The 18,016-nt window shown below is 34.6% G+C and overlaps 1 protein-coding gene across 2 annotated transcripts in view; it reads left to right on the plus strand.

Annotated features, from left to right (window-relative positions):
* WAPL (WAPL cohesin release factor) overlaps positions 1–18,016 on the plus strand; it is a 77,779-nt gene that overhangs the window by 44,489 nt on the left and 15,274 nt on the right. For both annotated transcript variants that reach the window (XM_060103346.1, XM_060103336.1), the window contains 7 exons: positions 9,086–9,181; positions 10,346–10,498; positions 10,774–10,910; positions 11,628–11,739; positions 13,915–14,142; positions 17,281–17,392; positions 17,773–17,870. In XM_060103346.1, coding sequence (XP_059959329.1) covers positions 9,086–9,181; positions 10,346–10,498; positions 10,774–10,910; positions 11,628–11,739; positions 13,915–14,142; positions 17,281–17,392; positions 17,773–17,870 — 936 coding nt within the window. The remainder of the gene's footprint in view (positions 1–9,085; positions 9,182–10,345; positions 10,499–10,773; positions 10,911–11,627; positions 11,740–13,914; positions 14,143–17,280; positions 17,393–17,772; positions 17,871–18,016) is intronic.

Genomic DNA, 18,016 nt, shown 5'->3' on the forward strand with positions numbered 1-18,016 from the left:
TACAGGGTTCTTTCTTGCCTTCTGTCTTAACCCTGACTCCCAGCAATATCAACACTTTTACTCAAACCTATAATACATCTAAAATAGTTTGAGAATTGCTTTGTCCATTCCACTACAATAAATAACTCTACTACTGTGTTTAGGATTTATTTGTAATCCTGCACTTGCCCTACCGTACACTGCCACTGACCCAAGGTACAAAGTCAAATACTGTGTTCATAAGTTATTTAGATGAGTTCTGTCTGCCTGTCTTTTCATCCTATCTTCCCTTCATTGTATTTGCTATTCATTTGAATTATGAGTAGGTTTATGTGTTCTGGTTTGCTTTCACTTTTAGGTTTTTTTCCCCTTTCATTCTCATTTATTTAATTTATTTGATTGCATATGCACAACATTAGCATGCTTCCAAAAGTCAGCACTATACAAAAAGGTAAGTTCAATGAACGGTCACTTCATTGAGTGATGTTCTAGCCCATCACTCACCCCTGGTAGGGACTTCTCTGCTTTATCCTTTCTGTATTTCTTTTTATAAAGATAAGCACAAATTTTCTTATTTTCCCCCTTTCTTATATAAAAGGTAGCATCTGTATGTGCACTTTTGCACTTTGCTTTCTATTTAAATTTTTATTTAGTAATAACTCTTGTAATTGTACCATGTGAGTTCATAGATCTTCCTCAGAATATATATATTTACATTAAAAAAAAAGTTGGCTTTAGATTGTATTTTTCCTTGGTTTTTTCCTTCTTCTCTTCAATGTTCTTTATATCCTTCAAATTGTTTCTTTTAAGGTTATATGTGTGTAGGTTATGTATATACAAATACAGTGTTGGCAAAATCTTATATATTCAGCACATCCCTATCATTATTTAGTCCTAATTTCAGTCGTAGCATTTGCCTCGACTACTGTAAAAGAAATCTCAAGTTCGTTTTTAATAGGTAGCTTATTTTTCTGTGGCGTATCAGACCTTGGCTGTTTATCTCTGGACTATTTTCAAGTTGCTGTATTGTCAAGGACCCCTTCCTCTGTGGGTGGTGTCCTACCATCTCTAGAGTATTGAAGAGTACAAATAGTAAGAACGGGAAGGGGAGGCAAAGAACCATCCCTAGAAGGCCAGGACCCAGAAGGTGTACCCTACTTTTGTTCATTCATTGACTAGAACCTAGTCACGTGCCCACACAAGTAGCAAGAGATGTTGGAAAATCAGGGCAAGCATATGTCCAGTTAAATATTCTTAAGAGGAAAACGAAGGGGAGAATGAACATTATCTATCTACCCATAGGTGTCTCAAGATATTTTCAGCTTCTCTTTTCGTGTTTCTAAATTTGATAAAACATCTCCGTAATACAACTGTTCCATTCTATATTTAGTGATGTTTTTAGTTGTAAAACTGATGCTTATTTCAGTTTGGTTTTTCATCATGGCTCATTCTGGTGTCTTTTTATTTAACAATTGTGTTGTAGGCTTGGTTGTATTAGTTTTCACAAAGGGCCAAGTACTGGATTTTATGCTTTGTTACCTGGACTTTTTTAGAGCTTATGTTCAGGTTATGCTATTTCAAGGTGATATTCTGATGTGGCAATGATTGCTTTTATAAAGTTTTATAATATTGATATAAATACTTTTGAAGTTAAAACAACTGAGTAGTAGGTGTATTGTTCTTCTTGTGGATAGGAATTGACAGTTTCTTCATAAAAATAGCAGCTGTATCTTTGAAAGGTTTATCTGTAGCACTTAATTGAATCAGGCAGAAAAGAAAGATTTTCAGCTCTACTTCTCCCGTGTACCTTTGAATTCTATTCTTTGCATAGTTCTCTATCTTAACATATTCTAAATGTCGAGTTCTTAGCAGTACAGACTTTCTTGGTTTTAGTTTAGGGATAGCTGCAGCTTTTCCTCAAATAATTTAATGCCCTGAATATTTAACAAATTATGAAAATGTACTTTAAAGCTTTTTGGGTCATAGTTTAAGACAATTTGAGATTGTCTTATGCTATGTTTGTCAATATGCTTAAAAGAAAGTTCTAAAGAGCTAAAAGGTACCCTAATCTTTGTAAAACTTTCTTCCTCAAATTCCCTCTGCTTCTACTGCCCATCTTTAGGGAAAAAAAAAACAAATTTTTTAAAAAACCAAATCCAGATTAATTTTCCCCCTTTTTGAATCGCCACTAAAGTACTGCGCGTGCGCACAAACACACGCAAGCACAGTGTTGCATTGTGGCACTTTGCTTTCTCAGAACTCATTTAGTTTTAGAACGTACTGATTGAATTACTGGTGGGGGTGCAATTCAGTTATGATACCTTTGTGTGGGTAAGGCTGGATTAATTCTAATCGGCTTACTATATTTGTTCTCCTTTAGTACACAGTATACACGGTACTCTTTAAAACTCAGAAATAAGTTTGGTACTGCTAAAAAATTAATATGGCTTAAGAGCGGTTATTCCAATTTTTTTCCCTTTTGAGAGCCAGCTCAATAAAGGATAACATAATACTGTAATTTCTTCTTAGCTTTTCATGAAGGAACTCTTCTTACCTCTGCTTTATAATTGTGATTTAACAAGCCAATCTGTTAACCACAGCCTTGGCATTATAATTGTAAAAACCAGTTTTTATCCATTGTTTTTGTAGATACTGGATTCTCTGTCATGGATAAATGCTCTGTGGGTCTGTCACTGGCATATTTTTTCCTTAGCTGTAATACAGTGTTACATTTGAGGTTCTCCTTATTTGTCATGCCCCTGGAGAACTGAAAGAAAGGAATAGTATGTTTAAGATTACTAGGACTGAAATGTGCTACAATGATTGCAAATCTTTAGAATGTTAGAGTAGTCTTAAGAGCTTTCTGCTTTTTTTGTTCTAAGTATTCTTCCCATTACATTTCAGAGGAAACAGAATCCACAAATCTTTTAACACAGAAAAGTTAAGGAATCTGGTTAATACGGTGCATCTGCTTTTATTTATTTATTTATTTATTTTGCGGTACACAGGCCTCTCACTGCTGTGGCCTCTCCCCCTGCGGAGCACAGGCTCCGGACGCGCAGGCCCAGCAGCCATGGCCCACAGGCCCAGCCGCTCCGCGGCATATGGGATCCTCCCGGACCGGGGCACAAACCCGTATCCCCTGCATCGGCAGGCGGACTGTCAACCACTGCGCCACCAGGGAGGCCCCTGCATCTGCTTTTTAAACCAGAAAAAAATTAACAAGAATTAAAGATAAGCCTGGTGGTGTAATCAGAATGACCCAGTTAAAACTTAGCTAGGTTGCTAAATGATAGGAGTGATTTTCATTTTCCATGAAAAGTTGATTGCTATCTGGTATATTTGCAGATATGTACACAGTCACTTTCACTGAGTGACATTATTATGGTGACATAGTAGTGTTGTATTGTCTCCATATACAATTCACTTAGGTGCATGTGGAATTGTTATACCACTTGGAATGATGTGAAGAGATCAGAGTCGGTCAGTGTTGTCATAACTTAACCTCTGCCACCACCACCCCGCCCCATGTGTATGTATTAGCCACATCCAGATGTTATTTTTTATTTTAATTTTTAGATAGTAGGGTGTATCTTCATCTCCTCCTGCTGCCGATAGTAAACTCTATATTAACCTTGTAAAACTTTGAAATAATTAATAGTCGAGGAACAGTTCTCATTAGATTCACTTTCTTTTAGATTAATCATTAGCATTAAAATGGCAAAACCTCATCAAAACTTTTAAACTAATAGTATTTACTAAGCTGCCTAGTTCAGCAGAGTAAACAAAATGTTCATTGAATGTGTCTTTTTTTTTTTTTTTTTTTTTTTTTTTTTGCGGTATGCGGGCCTCTCACTGTTGTGGCCTCCCCCGTTGCGGAGCACAGGCTCCGGACGCGCAGGCTCCGGACGCGCAGGCTCAGCGGCCATGGCTCACGGGCCCAGCCGCTCCGCGGCATATGGGATCCTCCCAGACCGGGGCACGAACCCGTATCCCCTGCATCGGCAGGCGGACTCTCAACCACTTGCGCCACCAGGGAGGCCCTGAATGTGTCTTTTGAATATAACTTATGCAGTTATTCTGTATACTTTTAAGCTTCAAAGCCTTTTCAAGGTTTTTTTTTTTTTATTGTGGTATAGAAAACACAACATGAAGTCTACCCTCTTAGGAACATTTTAAGTGTACAGTATTGTTAACTGTAAGCACAGTATTGTACCACAGATCTCTAGAATTTTTTCATCTTGCATGACTGAAACTCTATACCCATTGAATAGTAACTTACTTCAGTCTCCCTCCAGCCCCTGGCAACCACCATTTCTTTTTTTATGAGTTTGACTAGATATCTCATAAGTGGAATCATGCAGTTTTAAAGTCTTTCTGTGACTGGCTTGTGACTGGCTTATTTCATTTAGGGTAACATCCTGAAGGTTCATGTTGTAGCATATGATAGGATTTCCTTCTCTTTTATGGCTGAATAATATTCTGTTTTATGGATATGTAACATTTTCTTTATTCATCTGTTGATGGATAGTTAGGTTGTTTCTACCTCTTGGCTGTTGTGAAAAATACTGCATTGAACATGAGAGTGCAAATATTTTTTTGAGATCCTGCTCTTAATTCTTTTGAATAAATACCTGAAAGTGGGATTGCAGGATCATGTGCTAGTTCTACTTCTAATTCTTTGAGGAACCTTCATACTGTTTTCCATAATGGCTTCATTATTTAAATTCACACCAACACTGCATGAGGGTTCCAATTACTCTGCATCCTTGCCAACACTTGTTATTTTCTGTTCTTTTGCTAGTGGCCATCCTAATGGGTGCGAGGTGATATTTCATTGTGATTTTGATTTGCATTTCTCTTATGATTAGTGATGTTGATCATCTTTTTGTATACCTATTGGCCATTTCTTCTTTGGGGAAATTTCTGTTCAAGTCCTTTGCCCGTTTTTTAGTCAGGGTTTTTTGTTGTTGTTTTGTTTTTTGTTTTGTTTGTTTTTGCTATTGACTTACAGGAGTTCCTTATATATTTTGGATAATAATCCCTTATCAGATATATGGTTTGCAAATATTTTCTTCCATTCCATAGGTTGCATTTTTCACTCTTGATTGTTTCCTTTGCTGTGCAGAAGCTTTTTATGATGTAGTCCTACCTGTCTATACTTACTTTTCTTGCTTGTGCTTCTTGGCAAGAAGTCATTGCCAAGATGAGTGTTATGTATTTTTTCTCCCATGTTTTCTTCTAGGAGTTTTTAGCTCAGGTCTTACGTTTAAGTCTTTAATACATTTTGAGTTGATTTTTGTGTATGGTATAAGATACGGGTCCAGTTTCATTCTTTTGCACGTGGATATGCAGTTTCCTGAGCACCATTTATTGAAGAGACTGTCTCCATTGGTGAAGATCATTTGACCATATATATGCGGATTTATTCCTAGGCGTTCTGTTCTGTACTGTTGGTCTATATATTTGTCTTTATGTCAGTACCCTACTGTTTTGATTACTGTAGCTTTGTAATGTTTTGAAATCAGCAACTGTGGGGCCTTTGGGTTTTTTGTTCTTTCTCAAGATTGTTTTGGCTATTCAGGGTCCTTTGGGATTCCATATGAAGTTTAGTTTCATTCTGCCTATTTCTGTAAAAATTATTACTGGGATTTTGACAGGAACTGCATTGAATTTGTAGATCACTTTGGGTAGTATGACCATTTTAAGAGTATTAAGTCATCTAATCCATGAACAAAGGATGTCTTTCCATTTCTTTGTGCCTTTATTTTCAACATTTTGTAGTTGTCAGTGTACAAATTTTTTGCCTCCTTGGTTAAGTTTATTCCTAAGTATTTTATTCTTTTTGATGTTACTGTGAATGGAATTTTCTTCATTTCCTCTTTTGATTGTTTTTTGTTGGTGTATAGAAATGCAAATGAGTTTTGTATCATACAGCTTTTTTTTTTTTTTTTGCGGTATGTGGGCCTCTCACTGTTGTGGCCTCTCCCGCCGCGGAGCACAGGCTCCGGACGCGCAGGCTCAGCGGCCATGGCTCACGGGCCCAGCCGCTCCACGGCATGTGGGATCCTCCCGGACTGGGGCACGAACCTGTGTCCCCTGCATCGGCAGGCGGACTCTCAACCACTACGCCACCAGGGAAGCCCCATACAGCTTTATTGAATACATTTATTTGTTCTCACAGGGTTTTTTTTTTTTTTTGATGGAATCTTTATGGTTTTCTATATACAAGATTATATCTGTGAATAGAGAAAATTTTACTTCTTTCTTTCTGATTTGGATGCCTTTTATTTCTTTTTCTTGCCTAATTACTTTTGCTAGTACGTAGAATCAGTGAGCATCGGCATCCCTGCCTTGTTCCTGATCTTAGAGGAAAAGCTTTCAGTTTTTCACTGTTGAGTCTGATGTTAGCAGCAGGCTTTTAAAATATGACCTCTATGTTGTGGTAATTTCCTTCTGTTCCTGTTGTTGAGTGATTTTTCATGAAAGAGAGTTGAATTTTGTTAAACACTTTTTCTGCACCAATTGAGATGATTATGTGATTTTTGTCCTTTATTCTGTTAAGGCGGTGTATCACATTGGTTGGTTTTCATATGTTGAACCATCCTTACATCCCAGGGATACATCCTACATGGTTATGGTGTATGATCCTTTTAATGTGCTGTTGAATTTAGCTTTCTAGTGTTTTGTTGAGGATTTTTGCCTCTGTATTTATCAGGCATATCAATTACTTTTGAGATGAATTAGAACAGTATATCCCAGTCTACTTTTTATAATAATAATATTTGTTAACAGAGTGTGTTCATGTCAGTTATCCCTTTTATTGCAGTCCTCTGTTATGTGGGTAGACCATATACTCCAATTCTTTTTATGAAGATGCTGAACTCAGAATTGAACGTCATCACATAACAATTATTATAACTTGAATTATCAGCAATAAAACTTGTATAGCACATATTGTTTCAGGCACTCTAATATGTGTTTTACATATATTCATTTAATCCTCACAACAACCCTTTAAGTTGGTACTGTTATTAACCCCATTTTACAGATGAGAAAGATGTTTAGTAATAAGCAGTAGTAGAGCTACTATTTGTCTGGACCATCTGGTTCCTGTGTCTCCTTTATAACTGTTAGGTATATATTGCCACTCACAATTAAATGGAAGGGGGTCTGTTTAATTTATATATATTTTTTGGTATTAATCTTTTAAAAATTTTTATTGGAGTATAGTTGATTTACAGTGTTAGTTTCAGGTGTACAGCAAAGTGAATCAGTTATACATATACATATATCCACTCTTTTTCAGATTCTTTTCCCATATAGGCCATTACAGAGTATTGAGTAGAGTTCCCTGTGCTATCTAGTAGGTCCTTATTAGTTATCTGTTTTATATATAGTAGTGTGTATATGTCAGTCCCAATCTCCAGGGTCTGTTTAATTTAGAACGTTGACCTGACTGTGCTTTTTGTTACCTGTGGAACCAGATAACCTTTTTGTTATCCAAAAGATGGTTTGTTACCTGAAATCAATGCTTTTTAAAAATAAGTAAAGTGCTTAAGCCTTGAGGCACCTATTCCTTTCAAAAGTCTGTTATCTTCCTGAGCTTATGGCTGTGCTTTGGGGATTAGAGTTTGCTTAAATGAGGGATCTAACAGTTAGCAGGCATGTAGATTATATAGATAATGTTTGAGAGAAAAATAGTAAGGAATAGAGCTAGGTTTAAAAATTTATGTTCAGTCTGCTCTGTATGGTTGTGCCTTAGGGGGCCTGATCAAGTCATTGCATGAGTGCATAAACTGCTTTAGATTACTAATGCTGCATTACTTTATGCTAACCTGATATATAAGAATAATACGTTCATATACACAATACAAATGACACTTTCTGCTTTAAGTTTCACAGTAGATTCCTTTTAGCGTTAAAATTTTCTGACAAATTTAATATGTGAGTCAGTTTAAACTTTATCTTTTGAAAAACCAGTTCTTTTGGAGCTTACACTGTTGTCTTTGTCACAGTATGGTTATTTTGAAGATAATATTTGTATAAAAAGATAGCTTTGTATGATGCTTAATTCCAATTATGTTACTTCACTGCAGCTAATAAGGGAAGATGGTTAATTTTTTAATGCAGATTTTTGGCCAGTCTTGAAGTATGTTTCTCTTGTACTCTTTATTTTTTTATGTAGTACTGAAAGTATGAAGATCATTAATTAATTACACTCTTAAAAACAAAATATTTCTAATGAGATTATTTATTTGAAGTTTAAAGGACATAATTTAACATCACTTTTGTAAAGGATGGAGAAAATGTCAGTCTGTTTAATCAGTCCCCTTTTGAAAGTGAGGATTTGTTCCTTTTATACAGATTTAATCCTATGGATTTGATCATGCAGGCTCACAGTTATTTATCCTCAATTCTGAAATTCAAAGTGTTAAAACTGAAAGTTTTTTTCATTAAGTTTATAGTATATTGATTTGGCAGCAAACTAATCTGAACTGGGGTGGGGCAATTTACATCTTTATCCCACCCGGTGTGAATTTTTATACATTTGCATGTATTTTAGTATATGGTACTGCTTTAGATTCCAGTGTGTTATGTAATATGTTATACATACCATATTTTCCTTTATAAAACCTGAAAGCTTGAATAACGGCACTCATCTGGCCTCACCAGTTTCACTTAAATGAATAAGGACTTTTATCCCTTGTCATAACCTGTCTTATTTTCATTGTTGGAAGAATGTGGGGCATGAATCAGCAGTTATGAGGAATAAAGAACAGGTTGAACTTAACTATATTGATTAGTTAATATAAGTTAATATAAGCCTGGCAAGAGGTTTAATTTCTTTTCTTGGTTGGTAATAATTGTCCAGAACACTGATTGTCGATTTTGTGTCAGAATAGCACTGTGACTCCATGTCTGCCATCGGCATGGGAGCGTGGTGGGAGTATAAGCCAGATATTATTTATCCTGCTCTGTCTAGGATATATGTTTATGTATTTAAATTACTCTTTATGATTTTTAGTTTTAGTTTTAAAATGAGGTAATTTTATAAGGATGCAAAGTAAGATGGAAACAGTTGATCTTTCTCTCATTTCTCTAGTCTCCTACAAAAGCTGTATATAATGCCAGGCATTGGAATCATCCAGATTCAGAAGAACTACCTGGGCCACCAGTAGTAAAACCTCAGAGTGTCACAGTAAGTGAACTGTACTTTTTAATTTCATGTTTGTGTAATGAATTTTAAATTAAGCAGTTGCTATCTTCATTCATAATTTGAAAGTCTCTGGCTTTTCTGTTAAACAGTTTATTTTCAACCTCCTCACTAAAATTTAGCAGCTTTAGTTTAACTCATTGGAAAAGTAAGGATTGTGGACAGGATAACAGAAATTCTGGTGTTGCTCGGTTATAAATGAAAGGCTTAAAAAATATTGGACTACTTTTTCACTCCTGACATTTTATGGAATTACAGTATTTAGTGTTTAAGGGTAAATAATTATTTGAAGTTTGTATTAACTGTTAAGAGCTATATTATAAATTACATATTTCAAGTTTGTATTAATGATTAAGAGCTATATTATAAATTATATCCTACATTGATCTTAAAGTGTCTTTGAGTGATTAATTTGTTTTTCAGAGCAGAACTTTTTCCTGCATTCCAGTAATACCTTTCAATTCAAAACACACTTGAAAAAGATTCTTATCAAATTATTTTTTTCAGAATAACTGGTAGGACCATGCATTAATACCTACAGATTAATGGTGACACCTCAGTCATCTGGAGCTATCAAGGAATGGGTTCTTTATAGACAACAACAAAAAATAGGGATAGAGATCATTCTAAAATGTAATGTACAGTTCCCTGTCTTCTTGATATATTAAACTTCTTTCACTAGTATTAAACCATTATTGTGTATATTAGTAATTAGATACCATGCTCTTATTATGGCTTTTTCCCCCTACCCAAAACTATGGACTCCTGTACTTTAAAAATTCTTTTGTCTATCTATTGTAGTTTTCCTGTCTATCCTGAGCTGCTTATCAGTGCTATTTATGTATGTAATGGTGGTTCTTTATTCCTTGTAATGGTCCTGGAGGTGGATAACAAATTGTATGAAAAGTAAGGTTAAAAAGAACAGAATAAGTTCCTGAGTGGTTCTTTTGTGAATAAAACACATATGAGTCTTATCTTGTAGTGCATGGAATTTTAAAGTATCCCTTGTGACCTTTCAGAGGACTCCTCCTTCCTTTGAGGGGGAGAATAGGGGTTTTATTACTCTTAAGCTAAATTTGCCAAGTAGATGAGATGTTACTATTTTTATATATTTATTTAGAACAACTAATTTAATACCTTTATTAATAGGTGAGGCTGTCTTCAAAGGAGCAAAATCAAAAAGATGATGGAGTTTTTAAGGCTCCTGCACCACCACCCAAAGTGATAAAAACTGTGACAATACCTACTCAGCCCTACCAAGATATAGTTACTGCACTGAAATGCAGAAAAGAAGACAAAGAAGTAAGCAGCCATATACAGTTTTACTGCACGTGGATAGAATTTCGTATGTAATTTAGCCTTTTAATATCTTGAACACATATCAGTACACTGATCCTCAGTTTTGAACCACAAACTTATCTTGTCCTACTACTACCCATGTTTTTAAAACATTTCTTTTGGTTGCCATCTAATAAACTATTTTATACACTTTTAAATAAAGCATAGCAAGTGCTTTAAATATTTAAATATGCTACTTCATAGTTACAAAAGAGGTGGACATATTTTTTTCTTGGCAGTTGTATACTGTTGTTCAGCACGTGAAGCACTTCAATGATGTGGTGGAATTTGGTGAAAATCAAGAGTTCACTGATGACATTGAGTACTTGTTAAGTGGCTTAAAGAGCACTCAGCCTCTAAACACACGTTGCCTTAGGTAAGATCTTATTTTTATATTTGAAAATTGTGTGCATGCTTTCTCATTAAAATTTTCTAGCTCATTAGAGCCAAACATTTGTGATTTTTGTTATCATAGGTGTAGGTTATAGCCAGTGATGTTAAAATGTGATTGATTTCTTTTAAGGGACTTGATTCTACATGCACAAAGGAAAGTTGGATGATACAGCATTTTAGCACAGCATAGGCTTCAGTTTCCAGATGCTTAAAAGAGTGTTATGCCAAAGAATCTTTTAAGTACTTTTAGCCCCAGATTTTACACATGCAAGTGATAGATTTGATTTAATTTAAGCATGTTTTGATTTGGATCATCTTTTACATACTATAATGGATTGAATACCTTGGTTTGATTGAGTTATCCAGTCATTTGGAATATGTCCAATTAGATATTTATAATCTTTATGGATCAGAAGCATTATGAAAGGTAGCTGAGATTTTTTGCTTTTCATTTAATAGTAGTAGTAATGTAAGGAAAACACTGAAGATGATCATGGGTTATTCATATTTTTTATATAGCATACCTAATCACATCAGTAAATTTTTAATAACTTGTTTTGCCCGTGTTTTCAATATTGTGATCTGCATGGGCAATGCTTTGACACACATACACCCCCACCCCTGAGCGCCCTTTTGCTTATTTTGGTATTACGCAAATAAAAAAACTTCAGCCCCCTTAACCTAGTCTATTTTCTTCTAGTGTTATTAGCTTGGCTACTAAATGTGCCATGCCCAGTTTTCGAATGCACCTGAGAGCACATGGAATGGTAGCAATGGTCTTTAAAACCTTGGATGATTCCCAGCATCATCAGGTATTTAAGTTTCTGGGATTGAGAAGCATTATTTTAGAATTCTAGTTTATTTGGCTACTGAGAAATACTTTTGGGAATTCCCTGGTGGTCCAGTGCTTAGGATGCTGAGCTTCCAATGCCAGGGGCCTGGGTTTGATCCCTGGTCAGGGAACTAAGATCCCACAAGCTGTTTGGCATGACCAAAATAGGAAAAAAAAAAAACAACCTTCACTGGATATTCATCTGTAAATATTTCTCATTATGGGTTGAGTTAGTTTTATGTGCTAAATATTTAGAGCTTAATGCCAGAATTTTTGCTTAATAAATCATTTAAGATTATCTTCTCATGACATTTTTCCTCCTTAACTTGTCAGTATATCTTATTAACTGTTGTATAACATAACATACCATACCATACTGGATACTATAGCTAACATACCATGCCATACTGGATATTTAATTCTGTAAGTACTGATTTCCTCAAATCAGAAAGTACTGGAAAAAAAACTTTTACTCGTTTTTGATAATAATAGCATGAAAAAAAAGTTTTGATATTAATTTTTTTTTAGCATTTTGTCTGGATGTTGAATCCCACTGTGAAAAGGAATCATATCCTCATTTTCATTATGACTTTGACACTTAAAAAAACATATTTACATATAAAAGTCAGGTTTAACGTTTTCAAAGTTAGAAAAAAATCATTATTAATCAATAGTGATATTTTGAGATGGCTTTATTATATTTTTGTTCAGGGAAATTATGTTCCAAGTGCAGATTAGGTGACATAATCTAATATTGAGTCTTCTGAAACTGAAAGCAGTATACTTAACCCCGAGTGAGGATAACTCCGTTACGAAGTTGTAGCAGGTACAAAACAATGAGGGAGAAGAGAACTAAGAATTAATTTGCTTTCTTATGCAGTTATGAGAGGACCAAGGCATTAATGTGTGTTCTTAGGGGCAGTGGATTTCTTAAGGCCTGTACTGTGACATCCTTATTTCCAAAAATATTTTGCTCTGTAAGCATTTAATTAGTCACCTAGTCTGAATTTGGGGGATTCAAAGTTTAAATCTTTAGATAGTTAATTGTGTTTCTGTGCGTTGAAATAAGTGTAAGATCAACTATACTTCAATAAAAATAAATACATATGTAGGGGGGAAAAAAGTAAATCTCAAATGTTGGAATATTCGAACATAGACCTCTTTGTTATATTAATGCTTACCTATATCACCTTCAGTACTTGTAGATTTTATTATAAGCAGAGTGTGCTAACTACCAGATCTGAATGATTTTGAGAGCACATTATATTAATGGTTTTTTAAAAAATACTTGGTTCAACCAGACCTGATAGGTTTATTTTAAAGAAATGAGTCTAAATATGTTTATTTGAGCATCCTAGTTTTATGTATTGACACAAACCCAGCTGTGTAGCTAAGTTTCTGATACAGATTTTAAAACACATTTACGTTATTGATTTTGTTTTTTTTATTTTTATTCTTTGGCTGTGTTGGGTCTTCGTTGCTGCGCTTGGGATTTCTCTCGTTGCGGCGAGCGGGGGCTACTCTTCATTGCGGCGCGCGGGCTTCTCATTTGCGGTGGCTTCTCTTGTTGTGGAGCATGGGCTCTAGGCATGCGGGCTTCAGTAGTTATGCACAGGCTCAGTAGTTGTGGCACACGGGCTTAGTTGCTCTGCGACATGTGGGATCTTCCCAGACCAGGGCTCAAACCCGTGTGCCCCACACTGGCAGGCGGATTCTTAACCACTGCGCCACTAGTGAAGTCCCTACATTATTGATTTTAAATGGAAATTTGACTTTACTATATCATAAAGGACAAAGAGTGAAGTGTATTGTAAAATAGGATTATATAGCTGAAAGAATGTTTTGTAAACTCTTCATTTAGCACAGAATGGCCAAAAACATGTAATTCCACTTAAACGCTTCTAGCTCTGGGGCGTTCATATAAAGAAGGTCTGTAGAAAGGAAAATCTTAAGCAGTGGTGCTTTATTGATGTATTTATTTAATTCACATTTCCCTAGAATATTTTAAGAGGGAGGTTTTCACTGAATAAAACATTTTCAAGGTTTCCAACATGTGAACAAATGTCAAAATAGTCTTGTTTCCTGAAATTGTCACTAATTGCTTACATTAACTTTTTTTTTTTTTTTTTTTTTTTTTGCGGGGGGTCCGTTGAAGAATCTGTCCCTTTGTACAGCTGCCCTCATGTACATACTGAGTAGAGATCGTTTGAACATGGATCTTGATAGAGCTAGCCTAGATCTAATGATTCGACTTCTAGAACTGGAACAAGATGCTTCTTCAGCTAAGCTGCTGAATGAAAAAGACATGAACAAAATAAAAGAAAAAATTCGAAGGCTCTGTGAAACTGTACACAACAAGCACCTTGATCTAGAAAATATAACGGTGGGTTCCTTTCTTCTATTGTAAAATGAAAATTACTTTCAGAAAGTTTTTAATTTGTCACAGCAGCTATGTGACTTTGGACAAATCATTTAACCTCTTGGTTTACAATTTGGCAAATTCTTCTAAGGTTTAGCTCTGAGCATAATTTTTCTGTTCCCTGCCTGAAATTCCTAAACTTGGCCCATTGGTATTTAGATTTTTTTTCCCAGTAAGTTTTTTTATTGTGTTTTGCCTCATCCTTTCCTTTTGAAAAAAAAAATTTTCCAGTGTAGTTTCTACTACATTTAGGCTATTAGGAACTTGAATTTTTAACCCTCTGTGGGTTTCAGGAATAAAGATTTAAAGGATCTTCAGAAAGAGCCAGTTTCAATGAGCATTCATTTATTCCATAGTATCTTACGATGTCTGATTAACTGCTGCAAGGGACCAAGACTCGGAAGATTCCTGGGCACCTGCCCTTCCGTCGAGCAGTGTCCCTCATACTCAGGGTCATGGCCATGGCTACCCTTATGCTCAATACAACTCCCTAAGTTCAAGATGACTATGTTGCCTTCGGTTGATTTTAGTTCTACTTTCCTCTGGCTTTTCTTAACTTGCAGAATCCCCAAACACTAGTAGGCCAGTAGAAGATGAATTGGCCTTGTCATTTTGAAAAAATAAGATTATTTATATATACCTGACTTTCAGATATTTCCAACATCCGAACTGTATAAACATTGATTTTTCTACTGCCCACTAAACTGATGACTGAAGACATTTGTCTCAGAAAATTACAGAATGCTTTGTGCTACCCACATAACAACTTAGGGTTATTGCCCTGTTTAGTTAAGGTAGAGTAGGGAATAGATTCAGGTAGAGTGGAGGGTTGAGGGGTAAAGCAAGTTAACATTAAAAAGCAGGATACAAAATTGACACATATTCAGTACTTTCACTTATTAAAATTAGAAAATAGCTGTTATGCTCAAAGTGTGGCTAAACAATCTTTCTACCTCACCAAACTATTTGTATACTACTTTTAAAATCTATTCATAATTTTATTTACTTTTAACAATTTTACAACATATACTAATTTTTAATGCTATAAAATAAATTTGAGCCTATAATTTTTATTTGCATAATGGAATAAATACAGCTTTTAAAAATTATTATTATTATTTCATCTCCCATATTATTCAACATTTAAATTCTTTCCAGACATTCGCTCTTAAATAACAAGATGGGAAACTTGTTCATTGAGTTTTCTCCATCGTTTGTGGAATTTATTAGGATGGTAAATACCAGATAATAACTTTGTTATATTGTGTTAAGTAGTTAACTCACATGATTAAAATCAGAACACACAGTTGCTAATATTAGGATGCCTGCCTCCCCCCACCCCAACCTCAGCTATTCTTGGATATTGTGTTCGTTTTAAATGTTAACAATAGACATTGTTTCATACAGTGACTATCTCCTACACATTAATTTTGTTTGTTTTGTTAATTGCTCAACCTCTTCCTTGAAATACATTGCTTCTCCTGATGTGCCATGGAAAGATACTTTAAAACATTATTATAATATTAAAATATAATTCAAATAACTGAGAGTTGGCAATTGCTGAATAGCATTCTGATTAGTGATTTGGTTGTGCTTTAACTCTTTGAGGACTATTCCAGTTTCAAATAAAATGTTTGAATTGTAGGCTGTTTTAAAATACTAGCTTATTATATACTGAATATAGCCTAAAATATCAAACAGTCCTTTTTATGCCTATAGAAACAGTCAAGTCCCTTTTTTGCATAAAATCTTATGAGTCTTTGCTATATTAACATCAAATCTTCCTAAGCAAAGAAAGCCTCATTAAGTCTTCAGTTTCACTTCTGTGACTCATGTGCTAACCTACCTGTGCCGATCTCATTACATTACTCTTTCAGGGACTTAGAATGAGAATTGAGCAAAATTTAATCTGTTTTTGTAGTGTTGAATTCTAGTTATATATTTGTCACCTTGGATATCAACCTTGTTCTTTTTAAAGTATAGAGTAAAATCTATAAGGTACAGAATAAAATCTCTTATAAATCAGTAATAGGAAGATTTTCACTGATAAGGTATGTTTTTCGCATTTCTGAATATCTAATTTATATTCAGTTCCAAATAGGCCAGGGAGACTTAATGTAAACTTGCATCTTTCAAAGGAAAAAGCTTTGGGAAGATACCCAGGTCTTTTCAGCCTTGTTAATTAAAGCATTTCTTTTGTTACACTAAAGTTCCTTTATTGCAACAGGAACCAAGTTGCCCATTGTTGGGGGGTGGTTTTGTGTTTTTTAAAAGAAATACAATAAAAAGTAAGATTAATAATTAAAGGCAAATAAAGAGAAGGAAAAACCTAAACTGGTTTATAAATATGGCTCTGACTGTTCTATGCTTCCTCTAGTGGTAATCCTGAATCATTATTTTTATATAATTTTGTCATGGTGGCCACATTATGTATATCTAAGCTGCTAACCCTGTAGTATAAAGTTTAAAACTGGTGAATCTGAAACCCTAAAAGTAACAAAGGATTTTTGTTCAGAAAAGATAAGAAAATGTATAGAACAACAGGAAAAAGACAAGCAACTTTGCAAGAAAATAAGGAAAGAATATTTGACAGGGGACTTACAGTACAAGAAATACAGTTAACTGATAAATATATGAATACGAGCTCATTTGCTATAATTAGAAAAATGCAAAGCAAAGCAATAAGATACCAGTTTTTACCAACAGACAAAAATTTAGACACACCCACACCTTGTTCCTAGAGTATTACTTTTTACAGCCTTTGTGGTAAATTAATCCAATATATTGATTTGTAGTTAAAATACATGTACCCTTCAATTTGCCCTTGAGTCTTTATATGATGGTACCAGTATATATTTTATTGAACTGGCAAGTGATAGACTACTTTAAATAATGGATTTTCTCTGAAAACAACCCAATGGTTAAAAACATTTCTTCAGCTTAAGAATTTAAATTAGTTTAATTTTATTTAAAAAAGGATTTACTGTATTACTGTGGGCTGGTAGCATGCAATATGCTTTTAAAAAAAAGCAGTCTCTAGAAGTGTTGCCTCAGAGTTATTGCTAAGAGTCAGTATTCATTAATGGTGCTTTTGATTTTCAGACTGGGCATTTAGCTATGGAGACATTACTGTCCCTTACTTCTAAACGAGCCGGAGACTGGTTTAAAGAAGAACTACGGCTTTTGGGTGGTCTGGATCATATTGTAGATAAAGGTATGATATACACACATGTATAACATTTTTATGTATTATTTGAAGCCTGTGGAAAATATTCTATTTACATACTTCAAAGAATAATTGCATCAGTTTGAAAAGGTCTGTTCCTTTTAGTAGCATCTTGAAAATCTCTTAACTTTTAAAGGAAAGGCCATTAACAGTTTGATATTGGGGAATTATGGAAATAAAATAATTATAATAAATTAGATTCTCATAAATTGCAGCATCTCACAGTATAAAACTTAGAATAAACAGTGTTCGGAGAGGTTCCAGCATATTCATAGCATGTGTACAGGTAGATGGCTTTTAATGTTAGTAAAGGGGGTAAGTATTGAAGTGGTGAGACATGCTAATTTATGTCCATTTTTTTCTCCTAGTGAAAGAATGTGTGGATCATTTAAGTAAAGATGAGGATGAAGAGAAGCTAGTAGCCTCATTATGGGGAGCAGAGAGATGTTTACGAGTCTTAGAAAGTGTAAGTATGGACAACTATTTGGAGAAAATTATTTAATCTTAAATGTGACTCTGTATGTGAGACTGTCATAGTTTATATTACATATCCTTAGAGTTCCACTTTTGTTAATCCAAATTGAAATTGTAACTGTAATGCAGTCTATTTGT

Source organism: Mesoplodon densirostris, chromosome 1 (assembly GCF_025265405.1).
Source record: "Mesoplodon densirostris isolate mMesDen1 chromosome 1, mMesDen1 primary haplotype, whole genome shotgun sequence".
Taxonomy (NCBI): Eukaryota; Metazoa; Chordata; class Mammalia; order Artiodactyla; family Ziphiidae; genus Mesoplodon; species Mesoplodon densirostris.